Consider the following 21180-nt stretch of genomic DNA (forward strand, 5'->3'; position numbering starts at 1 on the left):
CAGAAGGTTTTGTTTCCAGGAATGATTCTAATAAAATAGAGAAAAGCAAAAGCTATTTTCAGAGGAAGGAAACTGAGCAGATTTTTTTCCCTGAAATGATACTTTTTTTCTGATTGTAAAAAGTAGTGTATGGAGTGCCAATAAAGATGGTGCTATAAGTTCATGCTTTGATTCTTCTGTTCTCTTCCAAAAACAGAACAAAGATCGATAAACTACAGAAAGAAAAAACCAGAAAGACATATAGAGGTTTAAAGGCAGAGAAAAGATAAGGGGAGGGGAGCAGAGGGGAGAGAAAAAATAAGATCTCTAAAAGCATGAGCCTGAATACTTAGACCTACTGTGCTCCAAGTCCAGAAACAGGCAAGGAGCAATGGTTGGGATTTCACCTTCTACTGGGGTTTGGGAACTAAAAGCATTCCCTTGAGACAGGTGGCCTAGCTTCACCCCCAGAAACTGAACCAAGCTGCTTCTGTTATAGTGTAATACTACCACACAGCCGGAGACCCAAGCCACCAATATAAGACCTGGTTCCTGACTAGGGGCCAAGGAGTTGTGCAAACTATTAGGCAGGGAGGGAAGAGTACAAGAGAGAATGAAAAAAACAATGGCACAAACAAATAAAACACCCTCCCACTAAAATGAGCTCCAATCCCAAATTCAAAAACACATAAACAATTAGGATTAATACAGACAACTAAATCAACAACCTACAGAATTGGACAAGAAGATAGTGATAAATCAGCTACGCTGAAGATTTGAACACACGTCTATCAGAGAATGATAGATAAAGAAGAAAAAAATATTGAGAATATAAATGATGTGAAGATCTTGGTCTTGACCATGGGTCTGGAGGGAAAGTCAGCTAGGAAAAAAGCCTTTTGGAAAAAAAAGGCTTTCCTCCCTGAGAAAGAGAAGGATATGTAAAAAGACGTTTCCCTTCTTCTACGGGGACACAGTTATAGGATGACATGCTGTCTGGAGCTGTGCCAGGCTCTTGGACCATGAGGGTGAAAGCCAGCTGGTGAAGGCCAACCACTGAGACCCGCACAGGAAAATGGACAGAGCCTGGATCATTGATTACATCATCTGCTGCTGCACCATCCCCAGAACCACCTCCTGCAGCCTTCCTGTCATGTTAAGATACAAATGTTCTTATTGTTTAAGCCATTTTCCCCTGTAGATTCTGTTACTTGCAGAAATCCCGCAAATCAATCTATCAATTAAAGCAATTTCAATCAAAATCTACACAGAGTTTTTCATGGAACTTGATAAGCTGCTCTTAAAATTTATATGGAAGGGCAACAGGTTAAGAATAGGCAAGCCGGGCTTCCCTGGTGGTGCAGTGGTTGAGAATCTGCCTGCCAATGCAGGGGACACGGGTTCGAGCCCTGGGCTGGGAAGATCCCACATGCCGCGGAGCAACTAGGCCCGTGAGCCACAGCTACTGAGCCTGCGCGTCTGGAGCCTGTGCTCTGCAACAAGAGAGGCCGCGACAGTGAAAGGCCCGCGCACCGCAATGAAGAGTGGCCCCCACTTGCCACAACTAGAGAAAGCCCTCGCACAGAAACGAAGACCCAACACAGCTAAAAATAAAAATAAAAATAAAAAAAAAGAATAGGCAAGCCAATTTTAAAGAAGAACAACATTGAGGACTTGTCCTATCAAGTATCAAAGAGGATTATAAAATTATAGAAATTGAGAAAGTGTAATACTGGCGCAGAAATAGACAGAGCAATGGGACAAAATAGTGAGCTCAGAAACAGACCCAGGTATATATGGAGACTTGATATAATTCAGAAAGTGGGAGGGGGGGATAGTTCTGAGACAATTGGTTACACATATACAGCTTTACACTATACACAAAATAAAGTCTAGATGGATATAAAAGCCCGTAAAAACCAGATGGATTAAAGAAAAGAGAATGTCATTATAACATGGAGGTAGATAAAGAATTTTTAAAAACAAAAACTGTAAGTCACAAATCAAAAAGGAAGATTGATAAATTTGACACATTAAAATTAAAATAGTCCATGCAACCAAGATACCTGTTGAAAGAGGCATAGTGCTGAGTGGAAAGTCTTGGCTGTGTACGCCAAGATCGCAAGGTCCTGCTCTCTGTCTGGTTCATTTCTCAGGATTGTGTTCGCAGGGAACATTTGAGCAATGAGGTATCATCTCTCCCCAGACAAACACCAGGCTAGACACCACTCAGTGTAAAAGGGATCTAGTCTCCAAGCACAGTGTTCCTCTATAAGCACATGCCTACTGTTTTTTTGCCTTAGCTCTATATTCAATACTCAATACTACTCTTATTTATCATGTTTTCTCCATTGCTTGCTTGGCTTGATTTCAACCTCTCATATTTTTCAGGAAGGGCTTCTTGGAACTATGTTTCCTGCACTCTCCTTTGCATATTTAAAATGTCTATCTGTGGCTTACATAATTGAATATGAATTCTGCTGGATTTTAAATTGTAGAGTCATATTTTCTTTCTCTGAGGACTTGGTAGCTATCACTATGTTGTCTCCTTGAACTGGAGAGTGCTACCAGGAAGACTAACACCAGAATGAATTTTCCTCCAATAGGTGACTTGATTTTGTCTAGATGCCCAAAGAATTTTTAAATTATCTTTGAAGTTCATTAGCACTGAATGTGTTTCAGTACTAAGCAGTGAGCATCAACTTTTCCTGAAATGATATGTTCTTTCAGTCTGTAAATTCAAGTTTGTCTTCATTTCAATAAAATGTGCTATTGTTATCATTTGACTTTGTTTCCTGTTTCATGTGTCATGTTCTCTTCAGAGATACCAATTATCCTTATTTTGGGCTTCCTTTATTTTGACTCCATTTTAATCATTCTATCTTGTCTTTTTATTCTGTATTATTTTCCATTTCATTTCCAATTTTATCCTCCATGCCCCTGAAAGTATTTTAGAAGTTCTTCCCTTCTTTTTTGATGTTTTTAATGTAATATTCAGTTCTGTATGGTTATATATTTTTCTTCTATTTCTTTCTAAGCTCTGCCAACTCAGTTTTCTTATCTATTAATATTTACTGCTTATCATTTATTCCTTGAGTCTTGTATCTCTTCTTTGAACACATTTTTCCCCCCTGAGAGATCACACTATCTTTAATTTCATTTCATGGAAAACTGTTAGCAATTTTTCTGGGGTGTGTTCTTCATCTGGTTTTTGTTTTCATATTCCTTTCCTTCTTTTTTCTTGTGGTATCTTTGCATAAGCCCCATGCTGGTGACTTTTTGTTCTATGCTTATCTTTAAGTGAATAATGGAGGAGGGGTGACTTAAGGGGAGTGGATTAGGGTGACTGCATTTGAATTTTGGTCTATCGTCTTTGAGTACTTTCTCACCAACACTCTCCTCTGGCAGCAATTTCAGCCCCTGCCTAGCAGAAGCCTCCCTTGCTTACTGTGAAGTCCCATATGACATAGATATTTTTGTGTGATGAAATTCTCTTCAGCTGACCAATATTAGCAGCTGCAGGGTGACTTGCCACTCACACTGTCAATTATCCTGACACACTGACAGCCTTGTTTCCAAGATGGCTTGTCTGAAAGTTTTCTTGTTCCACCCCACCTCTCCTGCCACTCTATGGCAGCAAGGAGGGCTCAAGAAACATCCCTGAGCCTGGCCAGGCACTCGCCCTTACTGCTCCAAGCAGGTATGTGCGACTTGTTCTGATGAACACTGTACTGTGCCCAAGATAGCTGGATGCAAGCAACCACACTCAGCTTTCTACTTCACCCCACCCAATTTTCACTGCATTGGGCAGCTCTCCTCCCATTATGTGTGGCATGGGTGGGGTGATGATTGGAAGCATAGGGTTATGAATGCTTCTTCTTTTGTGGATTATGGAGTTTTACTTCCTGTCCTTTTTGTTTGTTTGTTTGTTTTCAGGTTGGTCCTTAACTGGTAAAAGGTAATATAAATCCATTTAGCAGATCCTCTCTCCTGACACCTGACTTTCAAGTTAACTCTCTTACTGGAAGATCCAGTACCTGCCCTTTTTTCCCATGAGGTGATAAATTCCTGACTCTGCCTAAGAGAGAAGATACAAGGAAACTCAAAGGGAGTTTGAGTTTAACTCAAAGGGAGAAAATTTAAATTCCATCAATTTAATAGTTGTGAAAATATGATCTCATTTATGTACCCATATTTTGATAAAAATCACTTCCTTTTATATTTGTTTTTTTCTCCTTTATTATTTGATTAAAAATATATCAAGGATATTGTTCCTATAAATATATATATACATCATTATTTTAAAGGACATATAGAATTTCATTATATAAAACTTCTGTTGATATTTGAGTTATAGTTTCACTACTGTAAATACTACAATAAACATTCTTATATACTGATTTTACTCTCTTCTCCATCTCTTTCGTTATGCTAAATTTTAAGAGGAAGAATTGCTGCGTGCAAAGGCTAGGCCCTTTTAAAACTGAAATATATTTCACCAAACTTATATTTATAAAGGTTACCCCAATTTAAATTCTCATCATCAGTAATGATAATGTCCATTTTCTCATAACCACACTCATACCCGCTGTTATAATACTTTTAAATCTTTACCAGTCTGATGGCTGCAAAATCATAGAAGTGTTTTAATGTGCTTATATTCTCTAAGGAATTGCATGAATGTTTTAGAAAGCCTTTACCCACAGAATGACTATAAAACAATATTTACCAGTATTTTTACATTCTTTTTTTTAAACATTAAGTCTTTGATCCATCTGAAATTTATATGGACTTACAGAAATAAAGCAAAAAGGGGGGCAGCTCATCTTTCAATGTCATAAGAGAGTAAAGGCCACACAAGAATTATCTAGGGCAGAGAACTGAAAACTACTGCCTGTAGCCAAATATAGCTCACCACCTACTTTTTTTTTTAATATTTATTTATTTGGCTGCGCCAGGTCTTAGTTGTCACACGTGGGATCTCTGTTGCCACATGCGATCTTTGTCACGACATGCGGGATCTTTTAGTTGCGGCATGCATGTGGGATCTAGTTCCCTGACCAGGGATCAAACCCAGGCCCCCTGCATTGGGAGTGCGGAGCCTTAACCATTGGACTACCAGGGAAGTCCCCCACCACCTATTTTTATAAATAATGTTTTATTGGAACATAGCCATACTAAGACTGCTTTCATGCTACCATGAGTAGCTACGACAGAGATCATGTGACTTGCAAAGTCTAAAATATATACTATCTGAAAACTTACAGAAAAAAATTTGCCAGCCCCAATCTAAGAAATGTACTAAGTCCCATCCTTGGTTACTACTTATTAAAGACTCCAGACTTAATAAAGTTACATGTTAATTTGTAGCTTTTTCTCTGATTAAAATTTTCTATCCTACGGAAAAGATAACCTTAAAGATTACAGTTTATGGCTTGTCTTGTTTCTAAAAAGTTTTGTCTCTGAGAAATTTTATCCTAACATTGCCTATAAATACCTAACTTCTCAAATGCTCTTTGGACTGGTTTTAACATCTTATCTGTTCCCTCATAAATTAATGAATTAAAAATAATCTTTGATATGTATTTATTACATATTTACATGAAAGTCACCATTTTGCCTTATAGAAAATTATATTTTAACAAGTATGAGGTAAGAATCCAGCTTTTTGAATTTGTTTTTTCCTAAGTTGCCAGCTATTTGTTTCCAAAACATTTGTAGGACAATCCATCAATCTTCCCACCAATCTAATTTCAAATGCTTGCTTTGTCATATTTGTGTACTGAATATAAGATGATTGACTAGAGAATACAATTTGTATACTGATTATAAATTTCAAAGGCCACAGACATAGCTGTACAAAAAGTCACTTATGTTATTTTCCTGTAGCAACTGAATCTCTTCTTGAGCCCTAGTTCTGCTTGCTGACAGAAGACAAAAGAGACAATCCAGTTAACTCAGCCACTTCAGATTTTCTCAGTCGTTTCAGAATTCAGTTCATTTAATACTGAAATTTTCACCAGGGTGACATGCAACTTTCTGGCTTCTTTGAAGCAAAGTAGCTGATCTATAGTCACCCTCTCACCCAGGCTGGCCTCTAAGAGGCAAGACAGCCTCACTGATCTTCAGCCCAGTCACCCCTAACAGTGGATGTGCTTAAATATCTACACCTATAGCTCTCCAGGCCCAGGTCACATCCTCTATGCCTCCCTCGTCCTGACAGTTAGGCTTCTTTCTTCAGGTCCCAGCCCTCCCTCTGTTACCTTCTATCAGGAAATGGGAAAACTGTATTTGCCCCTCATGCTTTTGTGGGGCTCTGGCTGTCCCATGGCTCCTCCCATATTGCCGCCTCCAGTCTTCTTCCCTGTCACGGGGTCTGGGGGCACTTTCAATCCCCACCCCACCCCTACCTCCACTATGAGTGGCCTTGAGGCTGGGCAGGGCTAGGAGAGCTGGGAAACCGCATTTCCTCTTCTCTCTAACTCTCCCACTTTAGTCTGGGCAACTCACGAATGGGAGAGTCTAGGGATTCATCTATTCTCTTTCCAATCTACTGTTTTGGGTACAACGTTAGGCTCTGGTTCCTTCAAGTCTCTAAGAAAGCCTGGTTCTTGCCAATGAAAAAGTCTTGGTTTTTTAGAATAATAACTCTGTCATAACTTTTTAAAGCCCAGTTTGGCACTCACAAACCCAGAATGGAGTTCTTTGTCTCTGTATTCAGTGCAATCCCTTGCCCAAAACAACATACCAGGCTAACTGGAGGGTTGGAGAGAGGGATGGAGAGTGATAGGTTTGCTGATGATAATAAAGAAAGAAAGGTCATAAGTAACAAGGGCAAGGCATGACTGAATTCTGGATTTGCTCAGTAACGTTGAGAACTTATATGTATTCCTTTATAATTACAAAAGCATCTTTATTTTTTATTTTTTGCAGTAAAAAAAAAAAAACAAACCCAAAACACTGTCATTTCAAGTCTGAAACTCTCTAGTCCTCCAACACACTTTTGTTTCTCAGAAATAATTTTCTAAACTCTACAGGAAAGAGAATGGTCTTTACTAGCTTTTCACATGTATAGGGGTCTTTGGACTCTATTCTGTTCAGTTGTTTCTTTATAAGGAACAAATCTCTAGTTTTATAATATATTTTAACAGCTTCACAGGCAAAACCCCATCCATTTTACATATTTGTTGCCTTTTAAAAATTTTTTCTGGCTACTTTTATATGTTTATTTTTCCATATGAACTTTTAAAAATTAAAAATCATGTTGTCAAGTTCCATCTTTGTTTTCTAATATTGGGATAGGAAACTAAGTGTGCTCTTAATCAGTAAAATAAAATCATGTAGCATTTACAGGTGTTGCTTAGGTCCCTCTATAATAATCATTCAAACCCCTCATTAAATCTAGATGACAAAGGTTTTTAATATCATTCCATCCATTCAGCATTCTGAGGTGAGCAGGAAGAAGTCCCAGCCAGAGAACTTTGACTCGGCATAATTTTCTGTTTGCTGTGCCAGCACCAGATTTTGGCATCTGGGGTCTTGAGCTGGCTTCTCCTCTTATACATGGAGTGACTGTATCTGATCTCCTTCCTATCATTTCTACCTGACAATCAGGGTAGTGCACAGAACAGCTATCCCTTTGAGTCTGAAGTTTCAACAAACCTTTGGTGAGAAGCGTGTTAAAGGAAAGCAGGGCATTGACGGGTTTTCTGCATGGTGATGCCACATTTATACCCCATTCCCACCCCACCTCCCCAGGCAGTAACCTTGGCAAAAAATCTTCACAGCTTCTCAAATGGTACCAAACAGATTAGTCTCCTCTTTTTGCACATAGTTCACTTTTACCTGCAGACCTTGCCCCTCTGGAGTAAAGGAGTTCCTCCTTACTGTGAGGGGGAGGGGCTGGGCAAAGAAGAAATGATAGGCTAGGCCCAGATTTTCTGCCCTGACCCCCAACATTACAGTCTTAGAATGTTCAGCTGTGATAGTGAAAAGGTCTTCTTAACCTTCAGTACTACACCAACACCTTTATGCATGTACCATCTAATCATCTAGTCTAGGGAGTGATTTTTGACCCCCTCCCTACTTTATACCCTGAAGCTATTACTGTCGCTGTTATTCTCTCCAGCTCTGCCCGCACTTTCCATATCATTGTCTGTCTTCTGTACTTTTTCATCAGACTTGCCAAAGAGCAAGACCGCAGGGTAGAAACTAGTCCATGTTAGAAGATTTACAAAAGTGACCACCCTAAGCTGGTTTAAATTAGTTCCATGTCTGTTTTAACTAAACTAGAAAACAGTGAGCTTGTCCTTGCTTAGATTCCACATGGTCCCCCAGCCACTTGCCCTCACAGGGACCTGGGAGTGGCTCAGGAACCCTGGAAGCTGGAAAGTCCCAACCGCTGCCCCTTCCTGCCTTCACTCAGGGAGAGCCCACAGCCAGCCAAGAACCACCGAGCACCCCACCTCTTCCCACTCCTTTTGGGGGTTTCAGAGTCAGGTGGTGGGGAAGACTCTAGTAAGTCACTCAACTCTCGGAGCATTGAGTCCTCACCTGTAAGTGAGGATGATAATAATACCTATCTCATAAGGATGCAGTGAGCACTGAATGAACCCAGATGCTTCACAAAGCATCTGGAAGCGCTTCACAAATATGGGCTATTGGGGGGGGTGTGTGTGTTTGTGTGTGTGTGTGTGTTCTCCCAAGGTTCCACTGAGTTTTACACAATCGCAGGATAATTGCAAGGCTATTGGTTGCTTAAACCACACCTGCTGAGTAGAAATAATGCCAAACTCTGCTAAGATATAGGGAAACACTCCTAAACATTTTAAACATATATAGATTTTTTAAAAAATTTAATGTTGAATAGATAACCAACAAGGACCTACTGTATAGCACAGGGAACTATACTCAATATCTTGTAACAACCTATAACAGAAAAAAATCTAAAAAAGGAATATATATATGTTTTCAGTTATTTATATATATGTATATATATATCACTTTGCTGTACAACTGAAACTAACACAACATTGTAAATCAACTATATTTCAATAAAAAAATTGTTTTAAAGCTTAATGTTGTAAGTTTTACAATACTTATGATTAAATCTCCAAAATTTATCCTAAGGTTCTCATTCTTTGAGGAAAGCAAACCTAAAGGTAAAGACAATAACATTTTTTAAGTAAAGTATGGTAAAATATCATTCTCTGAGGTATTAAAACAGCACTTAATTGCTAGACAATTCCTGGTCTTTGACGAGAGTTCACGGCAAAGATATTAAACTGCTGTTGAGGGTTAGACATTTAACTTTCAAGAAGTTAGACTGATGATGATCATTATTTTCAATATTGTTATGTATTTAACCAGCAGATTTCCCACAGAGAGCCAGAGGGTCTAAGAGACCCTGAGAGCCACGGTGTGGCAGGCCTGAGGCTGAGACCTAGCTGCTTGCCCTTGGAGTAAGAGTAGCCCCTGCGTGAGGAGGATAGGAGCCTCCGCCTCCTGACTGGAGTGCACTGTCCAAGTGTCCACAGGTCTGAAGCAGCAGTGGAAGAACCTGGAAACTGCACCTGGGAAGCAGCAGGACAGACCTCTGCTGGAGAGCACAGCCCAGCTCAGGCTGGTCGCTCCACTCAGCTCAAGCACAAAGGGCACTGCTTCCCCAGGGTTCGTCTGCTTCTCCTCACCCCACCCCCAAAGAGGGCTGTGGAGCACTGTGTGCACTGCGATCCATGCCCACCAGTGCTGAGGGCCTTCCCTTGCTGGGTGGGTACGACGGGAGGCTGGCACCCAAGCTTCTCTTCTATTCAGCTGTGTGAGTTTGGGCAAACCCTTCCAACCCTTGGTTGCCTCATCTGTATACACAGGGCTAGGCTAGATGTCTAAGGTCCCCCATCAGTGGAAGAGTCTATGTTTCTCAGGTGACAGCAGATCAAGACCGAAAATACATGTAAAGGAAATTAAAAACTTTACTTTTATAAAATGTCACCTCACCTCATGGTTAGAAGAGTCACAAAAGAGTGGTTCAAGTCACGATTTCACAAACTTAATTACAACTAAACTAAACTAAACTTTACTTCATTAACGCAGATGACAGATAAAAGACGACTTACTGGTGATTCGATGTCCTCTAGGAGTAAAACAGAACAGCGTTCACATTTCAACAGTGTTTGGGCCCGATGCATTATTTTCTTGACAATTTTCTCCAGGTCAGTCTGTTCTTCAAAGAGGTCATTAACCACCTCTAGCAAAGCCTAGTAAAGATAAAGTGGATGTATTTAGGTGGCTAAGGGACTGAATTAAAATTCTTCTCTCAAAATTCCATTTAGTCTTTGCTATAAAAATATAAACATTTTTGTGTGACTAATTTTTAAAGTGTTTATAGTTGTTTTGACACACTTCCAGCATTTCATTTTATAACATAGTCTTTTTTAATATGTAAATTTATTTATTTATTTTTGGCTGTGTTGGGTCTTTGTTGCTGCGCACAGGCTTTCTCTAGTTGCAGCGAGTGGGGGCTACTCTTCGTTGCGGTGCGCAGGCTTCTCACTGCGGTGGCTTCTCTTGTTGCGGAGCACGGGCTCTAGGCACACAGGCTTCAGTAGTTGTGGCACGCGGGCTCAGTAGTTGTGGCTCAAGGGCTCTAGAGCACAGGCTCAGTAGTTGTGGCACACGGGCTTAGTTGCTCCGTGGCATGTGGGATCTTCCCAGACCAGGGCTCGAACCCATGTCCCCTGCATTGGCAGGCGGATTCTTAACCACTGCGCCACAAGGGAAGTCCCTATAACACAGTCTTAAATTGTAAAATGTAACTTGAGAATAGTGCCAGTCCATATAATCCCACATAAATTCCTCATATAACTATGACTATATTCCATATAGTTAATGACTACATGATCTCATATAATCATTACTGATAGGCTTTTCCCCTCCTACAGTAGTTTTTCTGCAATGTGACTAGGCATAAAACCAACATTTTTTGGGCTTCCCTGGTGGCGCAGTGGTTGAGAATCTGCCTGCCAATGCAGGGGACACGGGTTCGAGCCCTGGTCTGGGAAGATCCCACATGTCGCGGAGCAACTGGGCCCGTGAGCCACAACTACTGAGCCTGCGCGTCTGGAGCCTGTGCTCCGCAACAAGAGAGGCCGCGATAGTGAGAGGCCCGCGCACCGCGATGAAGAGTGGCCCCCGCTCGCCACAGCTAGAGAAAGCCCTCGCACAGAAACGAAGACCCAACACAGCCAAAAATAAATAAATAGATAAGTTTAAAAAAAAAAAGTGGGACAGCACACTCAAATATTAAACAAAAAAAAACAAAACCCAACATTTTATGAATAACAGATACCTGATTCTCTCTAATGCACATTTATTTCAGAAAATTACAAAGCATCTCTTCCTCACCAACCGGAAGAAATAGCTTCATGGTCAAACTCAAGATTTATTTTCACTAATACCCATCTTTCACAGAACTCTTAAAGAATCATAGTGGTGGATGCTAGTTAAGTTTCAGAGCCTTCAAAAATATATATAAAAACTCCATTAATCCCTCTACACAAGAAGTATTGCTTCATCCCAATCTGTCCAGGAGAACATTTAAATACCATTATAATTCTCAAAAAGAAATCACCATTAAAACTTCTATTAAAACAATAGAATGAAAAGCACAAAAATTAAAGAAAAAACTTAAATTCTAACTTGAAAACTGTATACTCATTTAAGAGTGAAATTTTAATAACTTGTCATTTTATCCAGCTAAGTTAGCTTGCAATTTATGCATTGAGATAATATTTATTTAGAATTTTTAATTACATGGATATTTCTGGAGATTGAGGAATAGTGGGTCATTTAAAGGTAGCAGATATTATGCCTCTATCAGAGTGCAATCAGAAAATTACACAGCCAGTAAATTGGCCAGAGGCTGCTTTATTCAATAGAATTTAATAAGATGTGCACTCTCCAGTCTGACCTGTCACAAAAGGATTTCATGGGTTTTCAAATTCACATCTATTCTGGTAGATGGTGTTGACTAATTTTCAACTTTGGTAATGAATTTGATTTGTCCTGAAACCATGTGAAACATGTGAACATTTCTTCTCTGAGTCTATTCAGGTAGAAAAGCATTTGAATGAGTTAAGAGATCCATGAAATGAGTCTAGTTCACTGAGCGTCTAAAAGAGGACCCAATATCTTGGGTAGCATTTTCTCTAAAGAGAGCTTGTGACTATGGCTAAGGTCCATGCATTGCTCTATGATCCCAAAGCAAAGAGAAACACCAGGAGGTGAAAAAAGTTTTAAGTGTATCCTGTCCGTTTGGCATTTGGACAGCAAATCGCTGTAAGAGGTCAATGTGCAATAATTTCATGTGCAAATATAACATTAAAAATGAGGCAACTGTCTGCATAATTACCAACAAAATCCCCTGTTATTAAGAAAGAAGACATTATTTCCTTAATCATCCAGACTATTTCTTCAGATGAATCATATTAACTGAACAATTATTTAACTTCTCAATTTGTTGTGACTGCATGGATGGGGCCTCTGGGACCCGTATACAAGAACATTTATCTCAGAGGAAAAACTAATTGTGCCTTGAGTTTTGCACTGACAAATCACATTATAGTAATTTTATTGTTTCTAATTAAAATTTTCTGCTTTACTAACAAGAGATAAAAGTTTCACTAATAACAATGCAGACTATTTTCTCCAAAATAGGAGAAAAAAAGAAGAAAATCTAGGATGACATGCAATTCAACAGACATTGGAAGCCTTGCACACAGCTGAACACTCCCTGCTTCTTGGTGTCACTTGCATTTCCCCACCTCCTTCTTCTTATGACCTTTTTTGCTCCTGGGCTCATCCTTAGACCTCTTCCCTGTCTTACCCATATATTTTCCCCACCTGTAGCCTAGTTTTAAATACCATCTATATGCTGATGGTTCCCAAATATTAATCTCGAGTCTTCACATCTCCCCAAAACTCTAGATTCCTGTATCCAACTATTTACTTGCCACCTGTACAAGCCTAAAGTCGTTTTCACTCATTTCCAATATCAGTAAGCCTTATATATTTTACTGCTAATTTTTTTGTAGAATCTCTCACTTCTCACTGACCAACCACATTATTTCTCCTCCCCCCCAGTTTTATTGAGATATAATTGACAGAAAACTTTGTGTGAGTTTATGGTGTACAATGTGATGATTTGATACACCTATATATTGCAAAATGATTACTACACAAAGGTTAGCTAACACACCCATCACCTTACATAATAACATTTTTTGTGTGGTAAGAACATTAAGATTTATTCTCTCAGCAATGTTCAAGTACATAATACAGTATCATTAACTATAGTCACTATGCTGAACACTAGATCTCCAGAATTTATCATCTTACAACTGGAAGTTTGTATACTTTGACCAACATTTCTCCTTCTCCCTCACACCCCAATGCCTGGCAACTACCATACTACACTCTGCTTCGTTGAGTTCTGCTTTGCTTTCCATAGATCCAACATATACATGAGATAATATACTATTTGTCTTTCTCTGTCTGACTTATTTCACTTAGCACAGTGCCCTCAAGTTTCATCCATGGTGTCACAAATGGCAGGAGTTTCTTCTGTATTATGGCTAAATAATATTCCATTGTGTGTGTGTATGTGTGTATCACAATTTTCTTTATCCACTCATCTATTAGTGGACACTCAGCTTGTTTCCATGTCTTGGCTATTGTAAATAATGTTGTAATGAACATGGGAGTGCAGATATTTTTGAGCTAGTGATTTCATTTCCTTTGGATATATACTCAGGAGTGGAGTTGATGGATCATATGGTAATTCTATTTTTAATTTTTTGAGGAACCTCCATACTGCTTTCCGTAGGGGTTATACCAATTTATATTCCCATCAACAGTGCACAGAGGGTTCCCTTTTCTCCACATCCTCATCAACACTTGTTATCTCTTATCTTTTTGATAATAGCCATTCTAACAAGTATGAGGTAATATCTCATTGTAGTTTTAATTTGCATTTCCCTAATGATGTTGAGCATCTTTTCATGTGTCTATTGGCCATTTGTATGTCTTCTTTGGAAAAATGTCTATTCAAATCCTCTGCCTATTTTTTAATTGGATTACTTTTGTTGTTGTTGTTGTTGCTATTGAGTTGTATGAGTTCCTTATAAATTTTGGATATTAACCACTTACTGATACGTATGATTTGCAAATATTTTCTCCCATTCCATAGGTTGCTTCTTCATTGTGTTGATTGTTTCTTTTGCTGTGAAGAAGCTTTTTAGTTTGATGTAGTCCCACTTTATTTTTGCTTTTGTTGTTTGAGCTTTCATATCAGATCCAAAAAAATCACTGGAGTTTTTCCCCTACATTTTCTTCTAGGAGTTTTACAGTTTCAGGTCTCACATTTAAGTGTTTAATCTTTTTCAAGTAAATTTTTGTGAGTGATGTAAGACAGAGGTCTAATTTCATTCTTTTGCATGTGAATATCCAGGTTTCTCAACACCATTTATTGAAAAAAAAACTACCTTTGCCCCATTGACTCCTCTTGGCTCCCTTGTCAAATAGATGTTGACTATATATGCATGAGTTTATTTCTGGGCTCTTGATTCTATTCCATTGGTCTATGTGTCTGTTTTTAGTGCCAGTACCATACTATTTTGATTACTATAGCATTGAAGTATAGTTTTAAATCAAGAAGTGTGATGCCTCCAGCTTTGTTCTTCTTTCTCAGGATTGTTTTGGCTATTTGAGGTCTCTCCTCTCTGCTCTCTAGACACATGGACCAAGGTTTCTCCTACCCCAGGGCCTTTGCACTTGATATTTCCACTGCCTGGAATGTTCTTCCCAGATCTTTGTGTGGCTTTACTCCTTCATTTAATTCAGGTCTCTGCTCAAATATCATCTCTTTATAGACACCTTCTTGATCACCTTCTGAAATAAACATCCTCCGAAATTATCCTTCAGCAACCAGTCTGTATTCCATTACCTCACTTCATTCTTCTTCATAGCACTTATCACTACCTGATACTATACTAATTTTTATTTGCTTGTTTGTCTATTATCTACTGTTCCCACTAAAATAGTAAGTTCTATGAAGGCAGGGGCTTTGGACGGACAGTGTCTGAAGAGTACCACAAAATAAGTATTTGTTGAGCGCGTAAATGAATACACGAGGATGCAAAGAGTGTTCCTTAAGGAATTTAAAATGTAGTTGGAGAGGAGGGCCATCAATACATATTATACAGTGTGGTAAGTGCCCACAATAAAACAATGGTGGTATATACAAGGCAAAACAACAAGCAAAGGAAAGATTAAGTGGAAGACTGAGCTGGGTCCTGAAGGAAATGCAAGGCAAAAGCAGTGGGAGGAAGAAGGTGGACATGAGGCATTGAAGGCAGAGGAAGAAATATTACTAAGGGAATGAGAAAGTGAAACAGACTGTTTTCTGGAAACTGGGGACTGTATTGCTGGGGTGTCCAATGAAAGGAGGAGAATGGTAAGACATGGGGCTAAAGATGACAACAGGATCCAAGTCAGAGAAAACAGGTGGTATGCTGTGCTAAAGAAGATAGCTGTAGCTGTCAATTGTTTCCTGTGAAATATTCATAAATCATAATGCTTAGCAAATGAAACTTTTAATCAATTTGATAATCAATTAACTGAGGGTTTCCAACCTTTCTGAACATCTTCTTGTTAAATATATTTCTAAATTGTGACAGTAACTTCCCTATATTTAAAAGTATAGTGAGCCTAATATAATTTAATCTGTATTTGATCATTTCACAATTATTTGAGCACCAGTCTTTGTTTTTGTTTTGTTTTGTTTTTTACTATTTAACCCTATAATTGGTGAAGGTATATGAGGTCAATCCCTCTATGTGAGTTTCTTTATAATCCTATAAGATGGTGTTTGCAGCATTATTGTCCAGTTACCTTGTGATGCTCTTCCAGGAAAACTTTCAATTCAAAATTTGTGATGTGGGGTGAAATCATTTGTGACATACCTTGCTTCCTAAGGGAACCAAATTGTAAAAAAATCACTAAATTGTGTTATTGTTTCAAAGCTATAAGTAAGCAAGAATATATCTGCTGCCTTGAAGTATAGATGTGAAATTAATTTCCTTTTTAAAAGAAGCTATTTTCTGCAAACAACAACAGAGAATTTATATCCACTTCCATTTGGGTTTATTGCTTAAAGGGGATCTTCAACCATAGACTTGAAGGATTATACAAATAAAAAGGATTCCTGGACTATTCAAAGATCATCTGCTGTTTTTAAAAGACATAATGACTCACAGACACTTGAAAGAGAGCTTTGAGGGTTGTCATCAATGTTTCTTTCTACTCACCCTGCTTCTTTCATATTCTTTCCTTGAGGCAGCAAATAGCTGAGCATTAGATATGGCAATTCCGCAAAATGGAAGATACATCTGCATAACCTGGGGGCAAAGAGAGTGTTATGAACATTAAAACACAAAAATATGGAACTAAATTCCACATTTCCTTCATATGCCTGATTTCAATACTATCTTTTCAACCACAGAGACTGAGTATGGTGTTGTTGATACTAGTATCTTAACTTCAGAGAGAATATTTTTCAGAGTTAACTAGGGACAGTCACATCTATGAAGATATAAAGTGAAGCAACAGACTATGATGGCTGTGATACAGGAACTGTGTCTAAATCATCTTTGTATTCCTTCCTTGATCAATGAAAAATGAGTAAATGAAGTCTGATATATTTAGAATTTAAGGCAATGCCCATACTCACACTTGGAGGTAGGCAGGATATAAGCCAATTTCTTTGTACACATGTATCCATAGCAGGGATCTCAGCTTGACGCCAGAACTCTGTCAGCTACAGACTTAAGCATGCCTGTTAGGATGGGCCCAGTAGGAACTTAGGGGCCAGAAGGCCTAGGAGCCTCATGCAGAAGGGTTCAAACTGAACCCACTGCTCTGCTGCTATAACTACCCAGGAAAGGCTGGGTACCCTTTAAGAGAGCACTCCTCCTATGGGAAGAAACAGCTACGTGCGATGGGCCTGATCCTACCAAACATTTTCTTATTACAGGGGGTCTAGGTCTAGGGATTCTCAGTAATTCCTGGCACTCTCACTCAAATTCATCTCCAGAATCTCTGATTCCAGAGAGAGAGAATGTCTCAAGTAAAAACCGAAAGAATTCTTTCCGTAAACTCTTCACAACGTAGGACATTGTGAAGAGACAATGCTTTGGGACTTTTCTAAAGTAGAGGGAAAAGGGCATGTGGGCATGTTTTATATGACAGTCAGTTTCTCTCTCTGTCTCTCTGTCACACACTCACCATGATGCCACGTCAAGAGGCAGCAGCAAAACCGAGCAGTTCCTGCCACGCCCAGAAGAGGGCAGTGCAGTGCTCACCGTGGGTGAGGGATGAAAACAGCAGAGGCAGATCCACCCAGGAGCAAGCGTGAGGCACCCCTGGAATACCCAGAACAGAACTACCTGGAGTGGGAGGTGCTTTTGTAGAGGGGCTGGAGGTGAACAAAAGATGATTGGCACTTCACAATCCCTATCATTTCTTTACTATTAAAATCTTGCTTTGGCTACCTGGACATACTCAACTCTGACAGAGTGTCCCTAAAAGTAATTCAGAATTTTGTAGAAGTGAATGCTGAGACCCCACTTTTTTACCAAGATATAGTTGATGTAGAATATTATATAAGTTTCAGGTGTACAACATAGTGATTCACAATTTTTAAAGGTTATGTTCCACTCATAGTTATTATAAAATTTTGGCCGTATTCCCTGTGTAGTACAATATATCCTTGTAGCTTATTTTATACATAATAGTTTGTTCCTCTTAATCCCCTACCCCTATCTTGTCTCTCTCCTCACTGGTAACCACTAACTTGTTCTCTATATCTGTGAGTCTGCTTCTTTTTTGGTATATTCACTAGTTTGTTTTATTTTTTAGATTCCACATGTAAGTGATAACATACAGTATTTGTCTGTCTCTGTCTGACTTATTTCACTTAGCATAATGCCCTCCAAGTCCATCCATGTTGCTGCAAATGGCAAAATTTCATTCCTTTTTTTTATGACTCGGTAGTATTCCATTGTGTGTGTGTGTGTGTGTGTGTGTGTGTATACACACACACACACCCCACATCTTCTTTATCCATTCCTCTGTTGACGGACACTTAGGTTACTTCCATATCTTGGCTATTGTAAATAATGCTGCTATGAACATTGGGGTGCATGTATCTTTTTGAATTAGTGTTTTTGCTTTTTTCAGATAGCAATCCAGGAGTGGGATTGCTGGGTCATATGGTAGTTCTATTTTTAGCTTTTTGAAAAACCGTCATACTGTTTTCCACAGTGGCTGCACCAATTTATGTTCCCACCAACAGCGTACAAAGGTTCCCTTTTCTCTACATCTCTGTCGACATTTGTTATTTGTGGTCTTTTTGATGACAGCCATTCTGATAGGTGTGAGGTGATAGCTGAGACCCCACTTTTAAAGGGAGAATTAAGGTATTGAATAGAGGTTAAAAAAAATCAGTGAATTGATTTTTGCAGATATTTTCAGGATAAATTCCTTCACTGACTCTGATACAAAATAAACTAATATTTAATGAGGACCTGTTATGTGCCAGACACTCTCACTTCATTTCTTCATTTGAATCTCACATCACCTCCTCATGGAGGAACATCATGACCATTTTAGAGATCAGGAAACCCAGGAAACTTGCTCAAACCTACAAAGGAGCTCAAGTCATCTAATTCTACAACTGGTGATCATTCCTTACAACATGTTGCCTTCCAGACCTAGATGTTATTTCTGTCACCCGCTCTTCCTGCCAGTCCCCCTCATGCCTTAGGAAGTATGTTGATAAGTCGTATAAAGCTGTTGACATAAAGCTGCCAGATATACTGCCAGAATTTCCCTGCCTTTAGCCAGAATGGGACCACTTTCAGCATCACCTACACACACACAGAGCACCTTCCTTGCAGTTTTCTGGGGTTTTTTTTCTACCGGGGAGACAGTGACTATGATGGAGGTGGAAGGGAGAAGATATGGTTAACTTTCCACTTCTTCCTTCCTTCCTCCCTCTCTCCTGCCCTCTCTCCTTTCTTTCCTTCCTCCTTCCCTGTATTTATTTGCCTTCTGGGGCCAAGTATTATATAAGGTCAAGCAAGTAGGAAGAAGAGAATGACTAAAGGAACATGTGAAATATATATAAATATATATATATATGTATATATATATATATATATATATATACATAAAACTGAAGTTTACTATTGATGGAGACGATATATAACTTCATGACACACTGCAAACTGAGAGGGGGTCTTTACTTACCAAGGGAATGATCTACACTGTGTCATTCACTGGCACAACAATTCAACACTCTGGGGCCACACTCAGCTCCATTATGGATAATTATATGACAATCTATAGAATTTCTAAATAAATGTGCAGGAGAAGTGGTCAAATACATTTTGAAAGAAGGGAGTAAGAAGAAGCTGAAGCATTATGGAAATAGGAGATAATGAAAAATAAAAATATTTTTATATCTTTTTTCCATTCCAGTGCGAAAGATGTCTTTTTTAGAAAAAGATACACTGTTCTATTCTGCTCTTTCTGAAATCCCCCTCCTCCAAGAAAAAATACTAATTTGGCCTTCACCATCTAGTTTCTGAATGCCAAAAGATCTAAAAAGCCTTAATGACTAAAAAGCTAATGAGTCTGTACACCCTTGTGCAGCACTTTTCAGCTTGAAAGCACTTTATGAACATTGGCTAATTAATCTTTACAACATCCCACTCAGAAAGGTAGTTAAACTGAAAATCATTAAACAGTGTGAAAAAGTCACTTTAGCCCTGGAAACTCATGAAAAGTATCACTAATAAGCATAAAATCTGAGCACTGGGACCGTCCATCAATATCCTAAAGAAAGACAGTAGGTACTGAGCACTTTCAAACTTGCAGACAACAGAGAAAGGCTATTCAAGCCCCATGGTCTGGTCTGGTCCAATTATATATCATTAAAGAACACTGGAGGTCTACACTGGAGGTTCACAGTGAGGGGCCTGGCGCCATCCCCTTTATGGACCCCACTCCTGAAAGCAACACAGCTGGAGGGGCCACATCACTGTCAGCCAAATTAATGGGTGAGGGGATTGCCCACCAACACCTCCTTTCTCTGCGCAGATCCTGAGATCTGTGCTCTCAAGTCACTTCTGCCCTCAGGCATTAACTGTAAGGCAAAGCTTCACTGATTCAAGCCACACTGATTTTGGAACTGGGGATGTTTTAATAATTGTAATTCAAAAGCTAAATAAACTCTTCAAGTAGAATGATCTGGAAAATAAGTTATCAAAATAGGAAACAGTCACAGTATTTTCACATAATGACACACTTTCTACGTCTTTCAGAAATAGAATATTTGAAATAGTAAAAAATTACTTTGACGTTTTCTAGAAACTCCAGAGGAAATCCCTCCTTCCAGAGGTATAGTTTAGTTCACTGTAATTTTGTTTCTATGCAAATTCAGTAAAGACAATAAGTCGGGTTTTTATTTCGAGAATCAGAATTACGAGTGCATCTTGTCAGATCACACCAAAGTATATACTCTTGGCTAAAGCATGCCTTTTTCTCTCAGACCTGTGCCCTCTTTGAAGAAAAGTCTCCAAACAGTACACAGAGGCATAAAGTACCAACTTTGTCTAAAAAAACATTGGCATGGAGTAGATGATCCAATTACATATTTTTTTGCAGCTGTCTACTTTAAGAATTAACACTCATAAAGAGAACGGGGTGGGAGGAGAATCGTATTCACAAAAGATGCAGGCGAGCAAGATGGCAAACGAGGAAGGAAAAGCTCACTGGTCCTCCACTTTCTCTTCGCAGGAGAGGGGGATGTAAGTGCTTCTGCTCCTGACCCTGGGTATCACAGCTGGGCCCCCAGGAGAGTTGCAGTGAGCACCCTTCCAGCTATCCTCACCTCTCTCCTTGAAGCTAGCAGTGGCTAAAATAGCCGCAAGAGGACAAGCTTCTCCACGGTACACAGGTCGAGTCCAATTCCTGGCAAGCAGCCGTGCAACATCAAATACTCTCTTGGACTTTTTAGAGGCTCTGGTCTGCGGAGCACCTGAATCATACAGGTACTAATCACATCAACCGATAATCTTATCT

At 39.2% G+C, this 21180-nt stretch overlaps 1 protein-coding gene across 1 annotated transcript in view; it reads right to left on the bottom strand.

The window, feature by feature from the left end:
* PDE11A (phosphodiesterase 11A) overlaps window positions 1-21180 on the bottom strand; it is a 430340-nt gene that overhangs the window by 249233 nt on the left and 159927 nt on the right. The window contains exons 3-4 of the mRNA XM_082466844.1: window positions 16344-16433; window positions 10095-10235 (exon numbers count right to left, since the gene is read on the bottom strand). Of these exons, the coding sequence (XP_082322970.1) occupies window positions 10095-10235; window positions 16344-16433 (231 nt within the window). The remainder of the gene's footprint in view (window positions 1-10094; window positions 10236-16343; window positions 16434-21180) is intronic.

Source organism: Balaenoptera physalus (assembly GCF_965194825.1).
Source record: "Balaenoptera physalus genome assembly, chromosome: 6".
NCBI lineage: Eukaryota > Metazoa > Chordata > Mammalia > Artiodactyla > Balaenopteridae > Balaenoptera > Balaenoptera physalus.